The following is a 15,036-nucleotide window of genomic DNA, read 5'->3' on the forward strand; positions in this document are numbered from 1 at the left end:
GCCCCCGTTTCTGCTTCTCTCCTTCCAGTCTTTCCTTTTCTCCACTCCTACGTACCGCTAGGCCCACCCCTGCCCTGGCCAAGGACAGTAGGGCGTCCAATTGCCCCCACTCAGCTACCGGCCTGGCACGGCTCTAAGTACAGTAGACCTTTGCCTTGAGAGCACGTTAAAATAACCATGCTGTGAGAGCCCCATCTGACCCCAGGTTAGGGCAGGACTCCGTTCTCGGGGGCAGTCTTCCCTCCACACACGGGGCCCGGGGCACGAAGCCCTGTTGCTAGGCTTGGCCCCAAACGCCTCTGGCCCGGCAGCAGGATGACCCACTGCCGACAGGCCCGGCACGGAGCTCTCAGCAGGGCTCAGCAAAACGAAGTTCCACTCCTCGGTGCCCGCCGGCCTCGTCAGTGAGGTTTTGTTCTGAGTCAGTGGAGCTGCTGACTGTGAACTCTCCCACAGCTGTGGCCACAAGCAGCTTGGACTTTCGCTTTCCTGGCCCTCGCCATAGAAGAAATGTTGGGCACCTCTTTAGTAAGGAAGATGCTCTCAAGCCCCAGGGTTGGGATTTTCACTTCCCAGAACCTCGGTGTGGTAGTGGGATTGGGTCCAAATGTTTGGTTCCAGAGGCTAGGCCTTGACCCCAAAGTAGGGGAGCAATTAAGCTGCTATTCAGGACAGTGCCCCTGGGGCTCCAGAGACCAGAGCCGAGTTCTTGACCCCGCCCCTCCTAGCTGTGTGGTCAGGCCCTGGGCCTCCGGATGGGATAAAAAGCTGGCCTCACAGGGGTTCTGAATAGTCAGCTGCAGAACCCTATTGTGATTCGGGACTGCGGTGCCAGCAGGTCTATTTCCACCCCAGGAAAGGAGCAGCTAGAGCGGCTTGGTTGCCGAATCAGGGCATTAAGGTTTCTCAAGCCCAGGCCTGGCTCTAGCCTCACCAACCTCGGCCTAGGCCAGGATTACTACCTTGACTCAGCCATCGCTGCAATCGAGTCAGGAGGGGTTCCCACACGATGGGGCTCATTCTCGTAAGCCTGGAGCAGAAGTTGACCGGCTTCCTGGGGAAGCAGGGGTAGAACTACCATAGACTCGCATTCCCGCTAGATTGGCCCCCCTCACCCCGCCAAACAGAAACAGCCCCTGTTCTGGCAATGCTTAATGAGGTCAGCTAAAAGAGAAACAGGATCGCTGCCTTTGGGGTCTTTTCATCCAAAAGGCAAAGCTGTGCTCAGGTGCTTTGGGTAGAGCTTCCCACAAGAAAGCTGGGGTTCCTTCTGCTGGGCTGCTGGGTAGAACCCGAAATCAAGCCCGACTGCGAAGCCTGAGCAACAGAAGAGCTGGTAAAGGTTAGAGAGAGAGGGTATGGCAGGCCTGGGGCTCAGCAGGCTTCGTAAGCTGTAGAGGGAGATGGGGAGATGGGGATAAGGCCCAGAGGACAGTCCATGATGTAGGACCTGCTAACAGACATGTTAGCACTTTACAGGAGGAGTCTGAGCAAGGAATTAGTCACCTGAGGCCACACAGCTTCTCAGCGGCGCGGGTGTGACCATAACCCAGGTCTCAGGCCACCGTCGCCCCTGCTGGACGGGAAGCTCAGGGGCCTCATTAACAGCACACAATGAGACACCGAGGTGAACTGTCACCAACTTTAATAGACTCGGATTGTGTGTGCCCACGCAGGCTGGCTGGGGGGTGCCTGAGGGCTCCACTCCTGGAGTCCAGCGTGGCCAGCTCTCTGGAGGAGTTTCTGCCTCTCCCTTCAAAGGCACCAGCTGGCCTAGGAGGACTTCACAATGGCTGTATTGTTTGTGCAACTCATTAGCAGAGACCCACTCTGGGGAGCCTCCGGACAAGGCCAGCGGATCGCCACTGGCCGGCCCGAAGCAGGTGGGGGCTTCCCTAAACCAGCCGGAGGCAACGAGAGCCAACCGTTTCTCCTTTAACACAGTGAACTTCATCTTGGCAGGGGGCGGGGGTGGTCAAAGACCACCTTTGAGAATACATAGAAGTTATCAGTAACCTGTCCCACCTCAAAGATAAATGCACGTACGCCCCAACTTTTGCGTATCATTTCTGAGGGTTCATAGGTTAAGAAGTCAAGTAGAGAACCCTTGCCCTAGTGCTTTTAGTCACCACTGTCTCTTCAGGAAAGAGAACAGCCGACCAGCCTGCCGCCCAGGCTTGCTCCTCTCTCTCTCCCGACAGACAGCAGCCTCTGTGTGAGCCGGACCCCACAGAGCCTTCCTTTACAGGGCAGGCAGCTCTTCCCCCTCTGGCAAACAGAGCAACCTTCCCCCCTCTGTGTCTCCTCATTGCGTTAGATGGTTCTCGTGTCTCTTCTAGGACCTTCCCAACTTCCCAGGGAACAGGCAAATCCGGGCCCCGCCAGGATCCCCTCAAAGGCACCCACATTCTTCCACAATCATGTCTTTATGATGGTCTAGGAGGACTCTGCCGTTGTCCACGTACAGCATGCTCAGCGGCTTGGTCTTCACGGGGGCACAGCAGGTAGAAGGGACTCGGTGGGGCTGGTATCGCTTCAGCAGACTCTGGGGGAGAAAAGTCAGTTAAAAGCAATTTCTGAGTACAAAAGCAGAAGAAAATCATTCTCATAAAGGATTCAGCCTGCCAATATACATCATCAACTCCTAACATGTAAAGTAACTTTACAGGCTGTTTAAAAAAAAAAAAGAGCTAAACAGAAGATTCTAAAGGCTGTATCTGGGTAAAGCAATAGCAAACAGACATGTCCTCCTATTGTTCTAGTCTAGAGTGCATGCCAATTCCAAGAAACTCCTGGTTTTGTTCCAGAAACATGAAGCAGAAGAGAGTCATGAGGAAATTCTTGTGGGATTTGCTTTGTTGCCCAGAGAAGGGCAAATAGAGTCAGTAGGAGAAAAGGTAACAATCCCTTGGCACTCTGGAACCGGGCCCCATCCCTGTGGTCCAGTGAGGTCTTTCTTTTTGGATCTGAGTGTCAGAATTGCTCTTGGGACTCTCTGGGTCACTGGGGGTCCCCCTGATCATGCAGCAGGGAGGTTCATGGAGCAAAGTCCCAGGAGAGGCTCAGGCCTTTGCCTAGGAAAGGTCCTGCAGGGCTCTGGCCCCACCGAGTTCAGCTCACATGCTCCCCAGAGCCTCTGAACCCCAATATCAGGGCCACCATGTTAGGCTCTATTCTCTTCTCCCTCCCTCTCATTGTCCTTTTGCTCTCCTCCACCACCTTCTAGACCTTAGGCTGATTAGTGGCACGTGGTGGTAGTCTTGGGCCCTCCCTACTGCAAAACGGTGTCCCCTCCTATTTTAGGTGGCAAAAGTACAGTGGCTAGAACAGGATGACCCCAACCATGGCCCCACAAATGTGGCCCCCATTCCATCGGTGAATCACAGACTTCTAGTAGTGATGATACATCATCCAACGTGCCGGTCACCAGCCAGCAGATATACATGCGGGAAACATCTCATCTCATTTAACCCTACAACATGGCTATGAACTATGGCATTGCCACCCCCATTTCACAGGCGGGAAAGGTCAGGCTCAGACAGAGTAAGCAGCTTGATCAGTATCATACAGCTAATATGTAGGAATCAGAGCCAGGTTTATTCCCAGAGTCCAGATTCTGAACTTCCTTTCCTAGAAGAGTCAGAGCTGAGGAGAAGCGGAAGTCTTCTAGTCTACACCCTCCACCCCTAATTTTATGAAAGACGAGGAAGAAGACCTAAGGAAGCAAGGTGTTCGAGGTTACCCAAGGGGGCGTGGCCGCATGTAGGCCCTCTGAGGATCGTGTCACAGGCCATCAGTCTCTCCCAGGATAGGAGCCGGCACACTGTTGGTGCCCGAATAACAGTGAACGAATGAACAGCAATTTACAAGCAAAGCCAGAGTCCTGTCCGCTCCCCCACCCCCGATCGGGCAGTATGGCCCCCTCTCCCCCACAGCCCCCTGCCTCCCCTCCCCTTGGCAGGGCTCTGCACCTGGATGTATGCGTGGTTGGTCGGATGAAACTCCTCCCCCACAGGGTTAGGACACTCGCCCTCGCAGCGATAGGCATTGTACTGCTTGGGGTAGATGATCCAGGAGCCCCATCCAATGAGGTTGAAATCCACTTGGAACTTGACCTTCCGACACAGCTGGCTTTTGTCCGGCAAGTGGTGTCGACGGCGCCGCCTGCCCCTCTCCTGGGACAGCTGTCCCTCCCGGGCCCGCCAGGAACTCTCAGCCTCCCACAGCAAGGTGGAGCCGCCCAGCTGCCTCTGCTCTGGGGACAGGTTGGAGTAGAGCATGAGGAGCGCGCTGGCGACGGGTGGCGTGGGAGGCCGCGGCTGACACTCTCCAACCAAACTGGACATCTGCTCCTCCAGCTGCCCAGGGTGCTTCAGCCACTTGGAGAGTGGCATAGTCACCTCCAGGACCATGCCGCCTGAGGAAAAGGTAACCTGGGACAGAGGGACAGTGAACAGGTCCATCCGAAGACGCTCCCGGCAGTCAGCTGGGTCCTGCTCCGCATCCGGCTTTAGCTGGTGGAGAATCTCGACGGAGAGTGGCAGGCCAGGGGGCAGGTCCACAGGGCTGGACAGCTGCAGCCGGAGCTCAGCCCACACCAGATCCTCCACTTGGCTCAGGAAGGAGAAGTCAAAAGCAAACGTCCAGTTCTGCCCATCCACCTCCACATCTGGGTGGGGAAAAACCAGGAAGGAAGCAGAGTGAGTGGGGGCCCCCTGCAGCCTCATCGCTGTAACAACCACCAGAGCTCATGTTGGAGCCTTAACCTGATAGGAATCCTCTCGATGCTCAGCCCAACCCCTAGGCGTTGGCAACGTGGAGTCCACTTTGGTCCGATTCAAATTGCGGCTCTGAGAGGTTAAATCACCCACACAAGGTGGCAGAGCTAAGAATGAACCTGGATTTGCCCAACCGCAAAGCCCAAACTCCAAATCACATCACCGTTCTGCAGCTCCCTCCAAGACACTCGAGAGCTGGAGAACAACTGGTAGAAACTGGATGAGTTCTCCCTGCTCTCTGGCCAAATCCTGAGCTTTCTGACCTAAACCCTGAGCCTCCACCCACCCTGTGACCCTGAGCAAGTCACTTTCCCAGACTCCGCCTTCTCATTGGAAAGGGTGGCCTATCTCATGGGCACATTGAGGTTGATACGTGTATCATGGAAAGGCAAGGCTCGGTGGGCTCAGGGGGACACAGGCAGCAGAAGCCCAATGCCCCGCCCATTCCTAACGGCAGAGGCAGAAACTTCAGGAGTTCTTGACAACCTGATGCATAGGCTTCTACAGGCATTCTAAGCATGACTTTGCGCTGACCTGGCAGTTTTCCACCCCGTGGGCTTTCTCATCTACCTGCAGGGTGCTTATCACCTCCCCCACCCGCCGAGGGACATTCCCACACCTGGGGCGGACACGGTAGCATACACACAGCCCCTGGCCCTGTTCTACCCCCCGCTCCCCGAGACAACTCAACCCAAACCGGACGACAAGGAATGGGGAAGCACATTCCATTCATTTTAGTCCTGGACTAATTTGGTCCGATGTCTGGGAATAACATGTTTTTGTGGATTTTCAGGTCACCTAAAAGTGACCTTTAACTTTTTTCAAGCCCAGTTTCCTTTTCTTTGCAATGGGAACGGTCATGCCCTACCCATCCCTGCATCCTCATCAGCCCTCATGGAAATAAAGAGGTTTGAAGGCTTGTCGCTAAATCAAAGTCAGGGATCATCCCTCAGAAAAAAACACTAACCCTTTCGTGAATCGAGCTCAAGGGTGGTGATGGTCTCCGATTTAGGTCCACTCTGGGCAGACCACTAACAATTTCCTTTTTTTTTTTTTTTTTTTTTTAAGGGTCTCATAGAGCATCTTTGGTCAGATGGTAAGTGAATTTCTTTGAGAAATCCAAACTGCATTACAAGGAGGCCGTCCCAGCTTCAGCCTCCTGGCAGCTTCAGCCTCCTGGCAGCTTCTCCCAACCCACCTTCAGCTGCTCTTCTTCATTTCCCCTTCCCTCCTCATTAGCACCTGCAGGGGGCAATAACCGGGCCCTGGCTAGCAACTCTCCCCGGAGGTGTGGGGAGGAGGCAGGCATTCCCCCTTGCCCACCACAGCACCCCTGGCTACCTGGGGATTAGGTGGGACCTGCAGCAACTCCTGGCCACCTGCACCAGGAGTTAAAGACTTTTTATCTCAAGTACCCACAAATGGCCTTTTAGAAGAAGACATTCCAGCCCAGCAGGTTAAGAGCAGAACGCTCCGGTGCGTTCTGCGAGGCTTCAAATTCTGCCGCTCGCTGTTGAACATTGGGTAGATTACTTTCCTTCTCTGGGCCTCAGCTTCCCTCTTGGTAAAAGGAAGATAGTGACAGTACCCACCTCGTGGGAGTTTTAGGATTTACTGAGATAACGTGCGTACAGCGTTTTGCCCAGCACAGCCAAGGTACAGCAAATGTTGGCTGTCATCAACCACTTCCTTACTATTGCCGGTGGCCAAGGTTAGAAATGAAGGTTCCAGATAGGTAGTGAGGGACCTGGACATAGAAGCAAAGTCATCTGTTCCCAGAATGGACAATGTGTATGGAGTGCTCCTGCCCAGGGTGAGGAAGAGTCTTTGACCCACCCCCAGCCATGGGCTCCCTGGGAAACAGTGCTGATAGGTTCTCTTAGAGCTGGCTCTGGTTCTTGTTAGGAGAGGGGTGCCTAATTTTGGGGGGTCACTGATGCCTGACACAAGCTAAGAATGCTCCCACCTGTACAACAAATGTGACTTGGGGTAAGTATCTGGAGAGGGTTCGTGGACCCTGAAACTGATCCAAGCACTGGACAGAGTTGGCCCACAGGCCCCAGTGTGATCTTGACCCACGTCTAATTCTAAAGAAGAAAGTAGGGGCTCCTGGGTGGCTCAGTCGGTTGAGCATCTGCCTTCAGCTCGTGTCATGATCCCAGCGTCCTGAGGTTGAGTCCCACGTGGGGCTCCCTGCCCAGCGGGGAGTCTGGTCTCCCTCTCCCTCTGCTCATGCTCTCTCTCACTCTTTCTCTCTCAAATGAATAAATAAAATCTTTAAAAAAATAAATAAAAAAATAAAGAAGAAAGTGGTTGGGCCCATGCCCTTGGGTTCTCTCCCCTCAGACAGAGTGCTGAGGCTGAGTTAGGACTTGGGGCTCTGGAGGAAAGGAGGGTGTAGGTATGACATTAAGCGTCCACTCTGCATTATTATAAACTCTGAGGATAATTGCCACTATCTGCTTCCCGAGCAGAGCCTGGTCTCCTTCAGTCCTCACCACTATTACAGGTGAGAAACCTGAGGGTGTTTCAACAGGGACGGAGGCAGATGCAAACCCACTTTGGTTAGACGCTAACAGCCACTTCCCTCTTTCCTGGGGAGGCCTACAGATAAGCCCGAGGGAAAAGAGTGTTTAGAACATTCCTTCTCCATCAGTGTCCCTCCAAGCAGGCTCTTCTTGCTGCTTTTAAAAAAATGAAGCCAATTCACAACACTGAATGTACTTAATGTCACCGTACACTTAAAAAGAGGTAAAATGTTAGATTTGGTCGTGTATATTTTACCTTGTACACACCAATGAGGCAGAAAGCCAGTCCCCTGCTTTACAGCAGGGGAAACTAGAGAACTCAACGGATATGCAAGGGACCCACCCGGAATTGGGAAACAGGCTTTGAGGGACCAGGACTCAGTGTTCCAGTCTCCCAGGCTGTCAAACCCCCACAAACCTTCTGGAACTCTCCAGAAGGACGAGTGAACTGAAAAAGGGCACCCAGCACCCCTTTGCCCAGCCTCCTCCCAGCACCCAGCTTTCTGGTAGAGGGACTGAGCAGAGCACTCCAGTCATTTCCAAGCCAGCTCACCCCTCCAGTGTCCCTAGTCTGTCTGGTCTTCAGATGACCCTTCAGGAGAGGGTCATCAGCTGTCTGACCCCAGACGTGGCCGGCCAGGGAGCTAGGAGCCCCCACCCCCAGACCACAAGTTGCTGGCGGGTGGCCAATTAGATCAGATTATCGGATGTGGATTGTGCCCCAGCGTGGGGGAGGGCCGTCTGGCCCCAGCTGGGGAGGGAGGCGCAGGCCGGAGCCCGGCGGCAGGGGTCTGCCCCCGACCCCAGGCTTCAGGATGTGGATTGCAAGGGGCAAGGGGACGCCGCGGGAGCGCTCCCTCTGCTCCGCACCCACCTGCCCGTCGCGCCGGACGCCCAGAACGCCCTGCGCTGTTTCCGAGGGTGATCCTCCCCAATCACCATGGTCGCTGAGTGCTTCCCCCCATCCATGTCTAGGCTCCGAACCCGAGTCACTCGGGACGCTGACCCCTTCCCAGCCTGGATTCGAGTTCCCAAGCCTGCCTCAGTTCCCAACTGCGGGGCACCCCATCTCTAGTCCCGGATCTCTGAACTCTAATCCCTGAGGTTACATGCACCGTGCTGGGTTTCGAAGCTTGCAGTCAGCGCCAGGCCCCGGCACCCATTCACTCTCACGCGGGAAAAGAAAAAAAATCCACAAAATGTATGTAGCAATACTAACGACCATTTATTTCTATGCCCGGTTTCGTGCTAAGCGTCGAACGTGCTTTGTCACCTAGCTCTCGCCACCGTCTTCTAAGGGAGGTACTCTTGTCCCCACTGCAGGGAAGCGCACACCGAGGCGCCGCGAGCTTAGGTAATTTAACAAGCCGGCGGGGTCCAGTGGCGCAGTCGGCCTCCCACCCTCCGGCACCGCGCGCTCCCCACCCTGCAGCAAGACGCGGGACGCAAAGGTCTCCGCCCGGGGCCCCCTCCCGATGCCACCATCCCCTCCACCCGCCGACCCCGCGCGCCCAGCGGGTGCCGACGCCGAGCCACCCCAGACCCGGACCCCGGACGCGCGCTCCCAGCCCGGGGCGCCCTCAGCCGCGGCGTCCCCAGCCCCGGGCCGCCCGCCCGCAGCCCACCCCGGCGCCCTTCCCGAGTCCCGAGGCGCCCCGGCTGGGAGCCTACCTTGCGCCTGCAGGCTTCGGATGATGTCCGCCCCGGGCAGCGGGTCCCGGTAGAGGCTCAGCATGTACGCGAGAGGGGACGGCGACGAGGGGTGCCCCCGCGTTCGGAGCGGCACCGGGGCCACCGTGGCGGCGCCCGCCTGGCGCAGGACCCACCAGGCGTGCAGGAGGAACAAGGGCAGCCGGGGGGCGTGCATGGTGGGCTGGCTGGCCCTGCGAGCGGCGCCTCCGCCCCTTATATCCTGGGCCTTCGCTGCCGCCCCGCCTCTTTCCTCCTTCCCTGGGGAAAGCCTTGAGCTCCTATACCTGCCCCCACCCTAGGGGGTGGGTGGAGGTGGCCCCCAGAGGGACCACCTGCTGGGGCGGGCCAGCCCCGAGCCTGGTAGGGAGGAGACCCGCCAAGCTGGCTGCGCTGTTAGGTCGGGGACGTCCTGTTGGCTTGGTCCGGGCACCCTGGCACGTGGCTACTCTAGATAGGAAGGGCCTTGTTTCTGAGGCACAGCAAGTGTGTCATCGGCAGCTCTGGGGTCAGAACTGTGGCTTCCTTGCTCTGCCTTACCTCGGATCCCTGCCCCTTCCTGTGGCTCCAGGCTCCAAATGGATGTCTGGCTCAACAGGACCAGGTAGGGAGCGGTGGTGGGCCCTGGACGCTGGCCCCACACTGGCCTGCGAGGCCCCCACCCAGTCCAGCCAGGTGCAGCCTTCCAGGACACCGCCCGGATGGCCTCCGGGAGCACTCCTGGCTGTATCCGGCAAGGCCTGTCCGAGGGCTAGCCTCTGGGGAACTACTGGGCCCTGGGAGTTGCTGGCTCAAGGAGGGTGAGCTCCAGAGGAAGGCCCACGGGGACCCGCTTCAGACAGGGATGGAAGGGCTCTCCCGGAGCGACCAGGGCGAAGGACGGACTTCTCCATCACAAAAGGGAGGTGTTGGGCAGAAGCTGGAGCCTGGGGCATAGCTAATGGGGGACCCCGGCCTCATATCAGTGAAGCAGCTGTGGTGGCATCAGGAGCTTCCCTTCGCAGGCACCCATCCACCCTCCCCCCCACCCCGGGATTTCAGGAGAAAGGGGTCGCCTGTGGTGTCTGTTCCCTGCAGGAAAGCTGGGTGTCAGCTCAGCCCTCTCTCCTTTCCCTTTCTCGGAGCCCTGCACGGAACTGAGCCTTGTCTGGCCTCCCTGCGCAGTGCAGTCAGGTCAGAGCTGGAGTTACCTTTAAAGAAATAGAAATCCCTGCCCCTTCTCAGGCCCCATCTGTTTTCCCTCGACCCAGAAGGGCTCCTCTTCCCCGTTTCCTTTTTTGCTTTGCCAGGCACGTGAGCTGCTGGTTGGCATTTACTGAAATGCTGCGTGCCAGGCCCGCCTCAGCAACTTCCACAGGGTGCCCCAGCTCCACAGGACCACAGACTCAGCCCAGAGCAGGTGGAGACTGTGGGAGGAGGCCCAACAGGCTCAGTCAGGAGCTCCGACTTGGTTGGAGGGGAGGGGTGGGGTGGAGACGGCCCACACCCAGCCCACACCCTGCAGGAAGGGGCCTCGCCTAGAAGAGACCTGGGCTGCAGTTGGCCATGGGACCTGGACAATCTGCTCAGCTGGCAGATGGTTAGTTCCTTAAAATGGGGATTGCCTTGTTCATCGTGTTTTCCCCACAGTACACATTTGAGTTTGGACCCAAAAAATCTTAGCTAAGTGAATAAATCAGTGAATGGCACTATGTCCGGACTTGCTGGGAGATTAAGTATCACCTTGGGTGTTTGTTAAACGATTGACTCCTGAGTCCCAATCCAGACCTCTAGACTTAGAATTTGGAGAGAGGCTTGGTTATCTACATATTTAACAAGCACCCTGTGGTCCTTACCAGACAACTTTGAGAACCTGGGTGGGGCTGGGGTTCTAGTCGCAGTTTGGAACCCACCCCTCTGCATTCAGTTTCCTCATCAGAGATCCCTCCTTCCATACAGAATAAATGAAGCAAATGGTAAAGTGCTTCGCAAGCTCTAAAACCTGGTGTATATGTAAAGCTTTATGCACATGGATATTGTGGGTGCTCCGTAGTTGTCATTCAGCTTCCCCAGCCTGGGGGCTTGCTGGTTCAGGATGGTCAGCCCCAGCCCTCTGCATCAGACCCTTCCCCAGGGCACCCTCACCCAGGTTACGAATATATAAATAAAAACCTGACAGGTTGCGGTTAGTGTAGTGGGAGCCCTGACAAGGACATGGGAACCAAGAATGGCAACACAGGGGAAGGGCATATAGCTAGACAGAGGTACAGGAATCAGTCTCCCCCAAACCCGGATCTCCCCAAGTCCCACGTGACCTAGAATCCCGGTGGTCCCCGTGGAAACAGGGACATTCAGCACAGAGCAGTCTTACCCACCAAGATGGGGAAAGGAACAACAAAGAAGATATATCTACTTCTCCTAGTGGACCAGAAGCTTCTTGAAATTAAGGATAAAATATTATTCATCCTGTGTCCCTTGCACTATGACACCTAGAAGGTGCTTCATCAGTGTTTTAGCTAACATGAGTGGTTATGCCAATAGCTAACATTTCTTGAGTCCTTCATGCAGTTGGCGCTCTGCTAATCATTGCAGTGATTTTATCATCACGCCCACTTCAGAGATGAGAAAACAGAGGCTCAGAAGAAACAAGGTGATTTGCTCAAGGCCACAGATTTACAGGTGGGAACAGCCAGTATGTGATGGGCAGGTGTGCTTGTGACCCAAAGCAGTGCTTTGAGCTCTGTTGCTTCCCCACAGATGAGAGGGTGAACGTGTGCCTTGTACTAAGACTTAGAAACTCTCAAAGTCTTGCCTCTCCCAGGGTCTGGGAGCTTCAGACAGAGCTCATTTCTGATGTGTATTGATCCAGAACCATGTAGGGGCCTGGAAGTACTCTCCAACCAGCAAGAGCGACTGTCAAAGCCCATCCATCACTGACCTTTCTGCAGCTCCGGCACCTAGAAGAAATGGAATCCCTGTCACCTCTGCAGGACAAAGGCTCATTGTCCTCCTGCTCGTTTTTTAAGGGTATTTGTTCACCCAGGATCTGTTTCCTGCAAGAAGGACCATAATTTTCCTCTTCTCAGGTGGAGAATGACACCTTCTCGCTTCCCGTGTCCCAGACGGACTGACCAACAGATTACCTGACCTGGGAGATAACCTTTCAAGGCCATCCCAGCTGGCTGGAGGGTGGGGAGCAAAGTCCCTCAAAGTTCTTGAATGCTTCCCATCAGACTGTCCCAGACCCTCCCTTGACACGAGCCGCGGCATGTGGCGTGGTTGAATGCTGGAGCCATGAGGCCAGGATGCCAAGAGGTAGGGTCAGCGTCCTTCTCTGTCACTACCTGGGTACATTACACCAGCCACTTACCGTCTTGAAGCTTCTGCTTCCTCAGCTGTAAAATGGAGATAAAGGATAGTATCTCTGTGACAGCAATGTTGTAAGTAGGAAGTGTTGTGTAAAGCGCACAGTGCACATGGCATCTGGCCAGCTGTGTATTCACTCATTGAACAGACCTGCTTTTCTAGTGCGTCTACAGCAGGTTAACGGCAAGAACTAGATTCTCTTGGGGGCAAGGCAGGAAGGCAGCTCAGTTCAGCACATATTTAATGAGCATCTCCTATATGCCAGTGTGACCTAGGTTGTCTTCACTTTCCCAGCGCGCCTCTGTGCTCCTTCTTCTGCGGGCGTGTTTCCATTGTATCCCCCCACCCCGCCCCGGGAACTCCTACTCAACTATCGAGACACAGCTTAAAAGACCTATCACCAGCTCCCCAACAATTTGTAAGTACAACATGATAGAGATGCCGTCCAAAACCGTCTTCAGTGGCCACCACTGGACTGTGAGCTCCCAAGAAGCAGGGATGGCTCCTGATTCATTTTTCCTGAAGCCCCAGGAATTCATAACTGCTGGTTATAACTGACTGGTTCATACTGGTTCATAGTGACTATTGCTTCAACTTAGATGAATGAATCCAGTCCTAGAAATGGCAGAGGGGCGCCTGGGTGGCTCAGTCGGTGAAACAGCTGCCTTTGGCTCAGGTCATGATCCCAGAGTCCTGGGATTGAGTCCCACATCAGGCTCCCTGCTCAGCAGGGAGTCTGCTTCTCCCTCCCCCTGGCTTGTGCTCTCTCATGCTCTCTCTCAAATGAATAAATAAAATCATTAAAAAAAAGAAAGAAAGAAAGAAATGGCAGAGGCGGCTCTAAGCACAGGCTTCTGGCTTCTGCCTTCAGTATTTGTCCCCCTTGCTGTTACCAGGCCCTGCTGATCTTGGAGGCCAGCACCCAGAGCTGAGAGGTACCACCCGGGCACCTGTGCCAGGCCCATGTGGCTCCCTGTGATCTGGAGAGAGAGACCCAGCCCTCCCCGCTGCAAAGCCCTTATACTCCAAATGTCCTCCAGCCCCATGGAAACACCTGCGCTTCCCCCAAAGTTCAAAGCCATTCTTCCTCTGTCCAGGATAATTCTGCCCCCTCTGCATTCACACAAGACACTCCTATTTATTCCTGTGTCCAGCTGGAGAGAGTTCCAAGCCCTCTGCTGAGCACTCGGAAGAATGCAGAGCAAGGCGGGTGGCAGGCTCACTGGTGGAAACCTCCTGAGGGCTTGAGGACCTCAACACTCAACAAAGGGTGACTTGGTCTCTCTCCCCGTGTAGACTCTGAACCAAGCCACTCTTTGTTGAGGGTTGAGGTCCTCAAGCCCTCAGGAGGTTTCCACCAGCGAGCCTGCCACCTGCCTTGCTCTGCATTCTTCCGAGTACTCAGCAGAGGGCTTGGAACTCCGTAAGTGGAGGTTGCAAACCATGCCTGCAGCCATTCTGGGCTTATAGCAGTGTTTTGTCTACCCCCAATAATGTTTTGAAAGGTTTTTATTTAAGTCATCAACACTAAAAATGCTTTAGATTTTGAATAAAGTAGTTTTGCATTTTTTAAAAGTAATCTCTACCCCCAACGTGGGGCTCAAACTGGGACCCTGAGATCAGGAGTCACATGCTCTACCGACTGAGCCAGCCAGGCGCCCCTGAATAAAATGGTTTTATAAAGGTCTTGGCCCTCATTTCAACATGGCAAATGTTCCCTAAAGCTGAATGGTAGCTGCTTTCTTTCTGGCAGGCTCTGTTTTCTACAGTGCGCCACGGTCCCCACCACTCCTTAACTTATTGCGCCCATTTGCCTGCCCCCCTGAGATAAGTGAGTTTGAGATGCGTGCTGTATGTTGGATGAGAGAAAGACACTCTGGAATCAGTTAGGAAACAGACTCAGGAGTGTTCTGCTCCACGGGGACTAACCCACAGATTGTGGATACCTGGCTCAGGCTGGATGAACTATAAATAATCTATTATTTAGTAAGTGCTTACCACAAAGTGTTTGCATTATCTAATTTACCCCTCTTATCCCTAGAAAGCAGATTGGAGATTTACTCCCATTTTATAGGTGAAGAAACTGTGGCTCAGAGCTTGCTCAAGTGGAACCCCCAGCAAGTGGTCAAGCTGTGATGGACCCTAAGTTATTCTGACTTTTTTAAGTGAGACTGGATACTACCATGTCCCAATACTGTCGTTTATTACCGCCTTTGCACAGAGAAGACCTTCTCCACTTACCCCATCTCAGTTGGTCTTCTGCACTCTATCACATCACCATGTTTGTTTCTTCCATGGTCAGAAATTAACTTGTGCTTGGTACTGCTCAGTTTTTGTCTCTTCCCTCCACCAGCACTGGGCTTTAAGCCAGATTCCCTGTCTGTTCAGTTCATCACTGAACCTCCAGGGTTTAGCACAGATCTGGACACATACAGGTGCTCAGTACGTATTCATTGAATAAACACACCTAACCCAGTCCCTGGACTGGGGGACACAGAGGTAAGAAGACAAGGACAGGGAGATCCAGTGGGTACCAAAAGGACGTAAGCCCCACAGGGTCACCAGCTTCCTCTGGTTTCAAGTTCTTCTACTTCACTGTCCTGAGCACATGGAGGGGGGGTACACAGTAGATGCTCAATAAATGCTTAGTACACCTGTCTTAGCCTGTTGATGTCTTAATATCGGCAAGAGAGTGC

General features: G+C 54.5%; 1 protein-coding gene across 2 annotated transcripts; it reads right to left on the bottom strand.

Annotated features, from left to right (window-relative positions):
- Positions 1 to 1,630: 1,630 nt before the first annotated feature.
- On the bottom strand, positions 1,631 to 9,432 carry NODAL (nodal growth differentiation factor). 2 transcript variants are annotated; one of them, XM_064594751.1, is made up of 3 exons: positions 8,978 to 9,432; positions 3,972 to 4,669; positions 1,631 to 2,545 (listed from the first exon to the last, which is right to left on the bottom strand). In XM_064594751.1, the coding sequence occupies exons 1-3, from the start codon at positions 9,171 to 9,173 to the stop codon at positions 2,393 to 2,395; spliced, it is 1,047 nt and encodes a 348-aa protein (XP_064450821.1). In that variant the 5' UTR covers positions 9,174 to 9,432; the 3' UTR covers positions 1,631 to 2,392. The 2 variants fall into 2 exon arrangements, with proteins under 2 accessions (XP_064450821.1, XP_064450822.1); XM_064594752.1 differs by lacking the exon at positions 8,978 to 9,432 and adding an exon at positions 4,767 to 5,106.
- Positions 9,433 to 15,036: the final 5,604 nt, after the last annotated feature.

Source organism: Mirounga angustirostris, unplaced genomic scaffold (assembly GCF_029215605.1).
Source record: "Mirounga angustirostris isolate CCGP_5_RB_7025 unplaced genomic scaffold, mMirAng1.0.hap1 SCAF_6, whole genome shotgun sequence".
NCBI lineage: Eukaryota > Metazoa > Chordata > Mammalia > Carnivora > Phocidae > Mirounga > Mirounga angustirostris.

Coding starts and splice junctions, on each gene's coding strand:
- NODAL (XM_064594751.1), bottom strand. CDS start 9,173: ATGCACGCCCCCCGGCTGCCCTTGTTCCTCCTGCACGCCTGGTGGGTC. Junction 4,670..8,977: donor CCGAAGCCTGCAGGCGCAAG/GTAGGCTCCCAG, acceptor TTCCCCACCCAG/ATGTGGAGGTGGATGGGCAG. Junction 2,546..3,971: donor CCAACCACGCATACATCCAG/GTGCAGAGCCCT, acceptor TTTCTCCCCCAG/AGTCTGCTGAAGCGATACCA.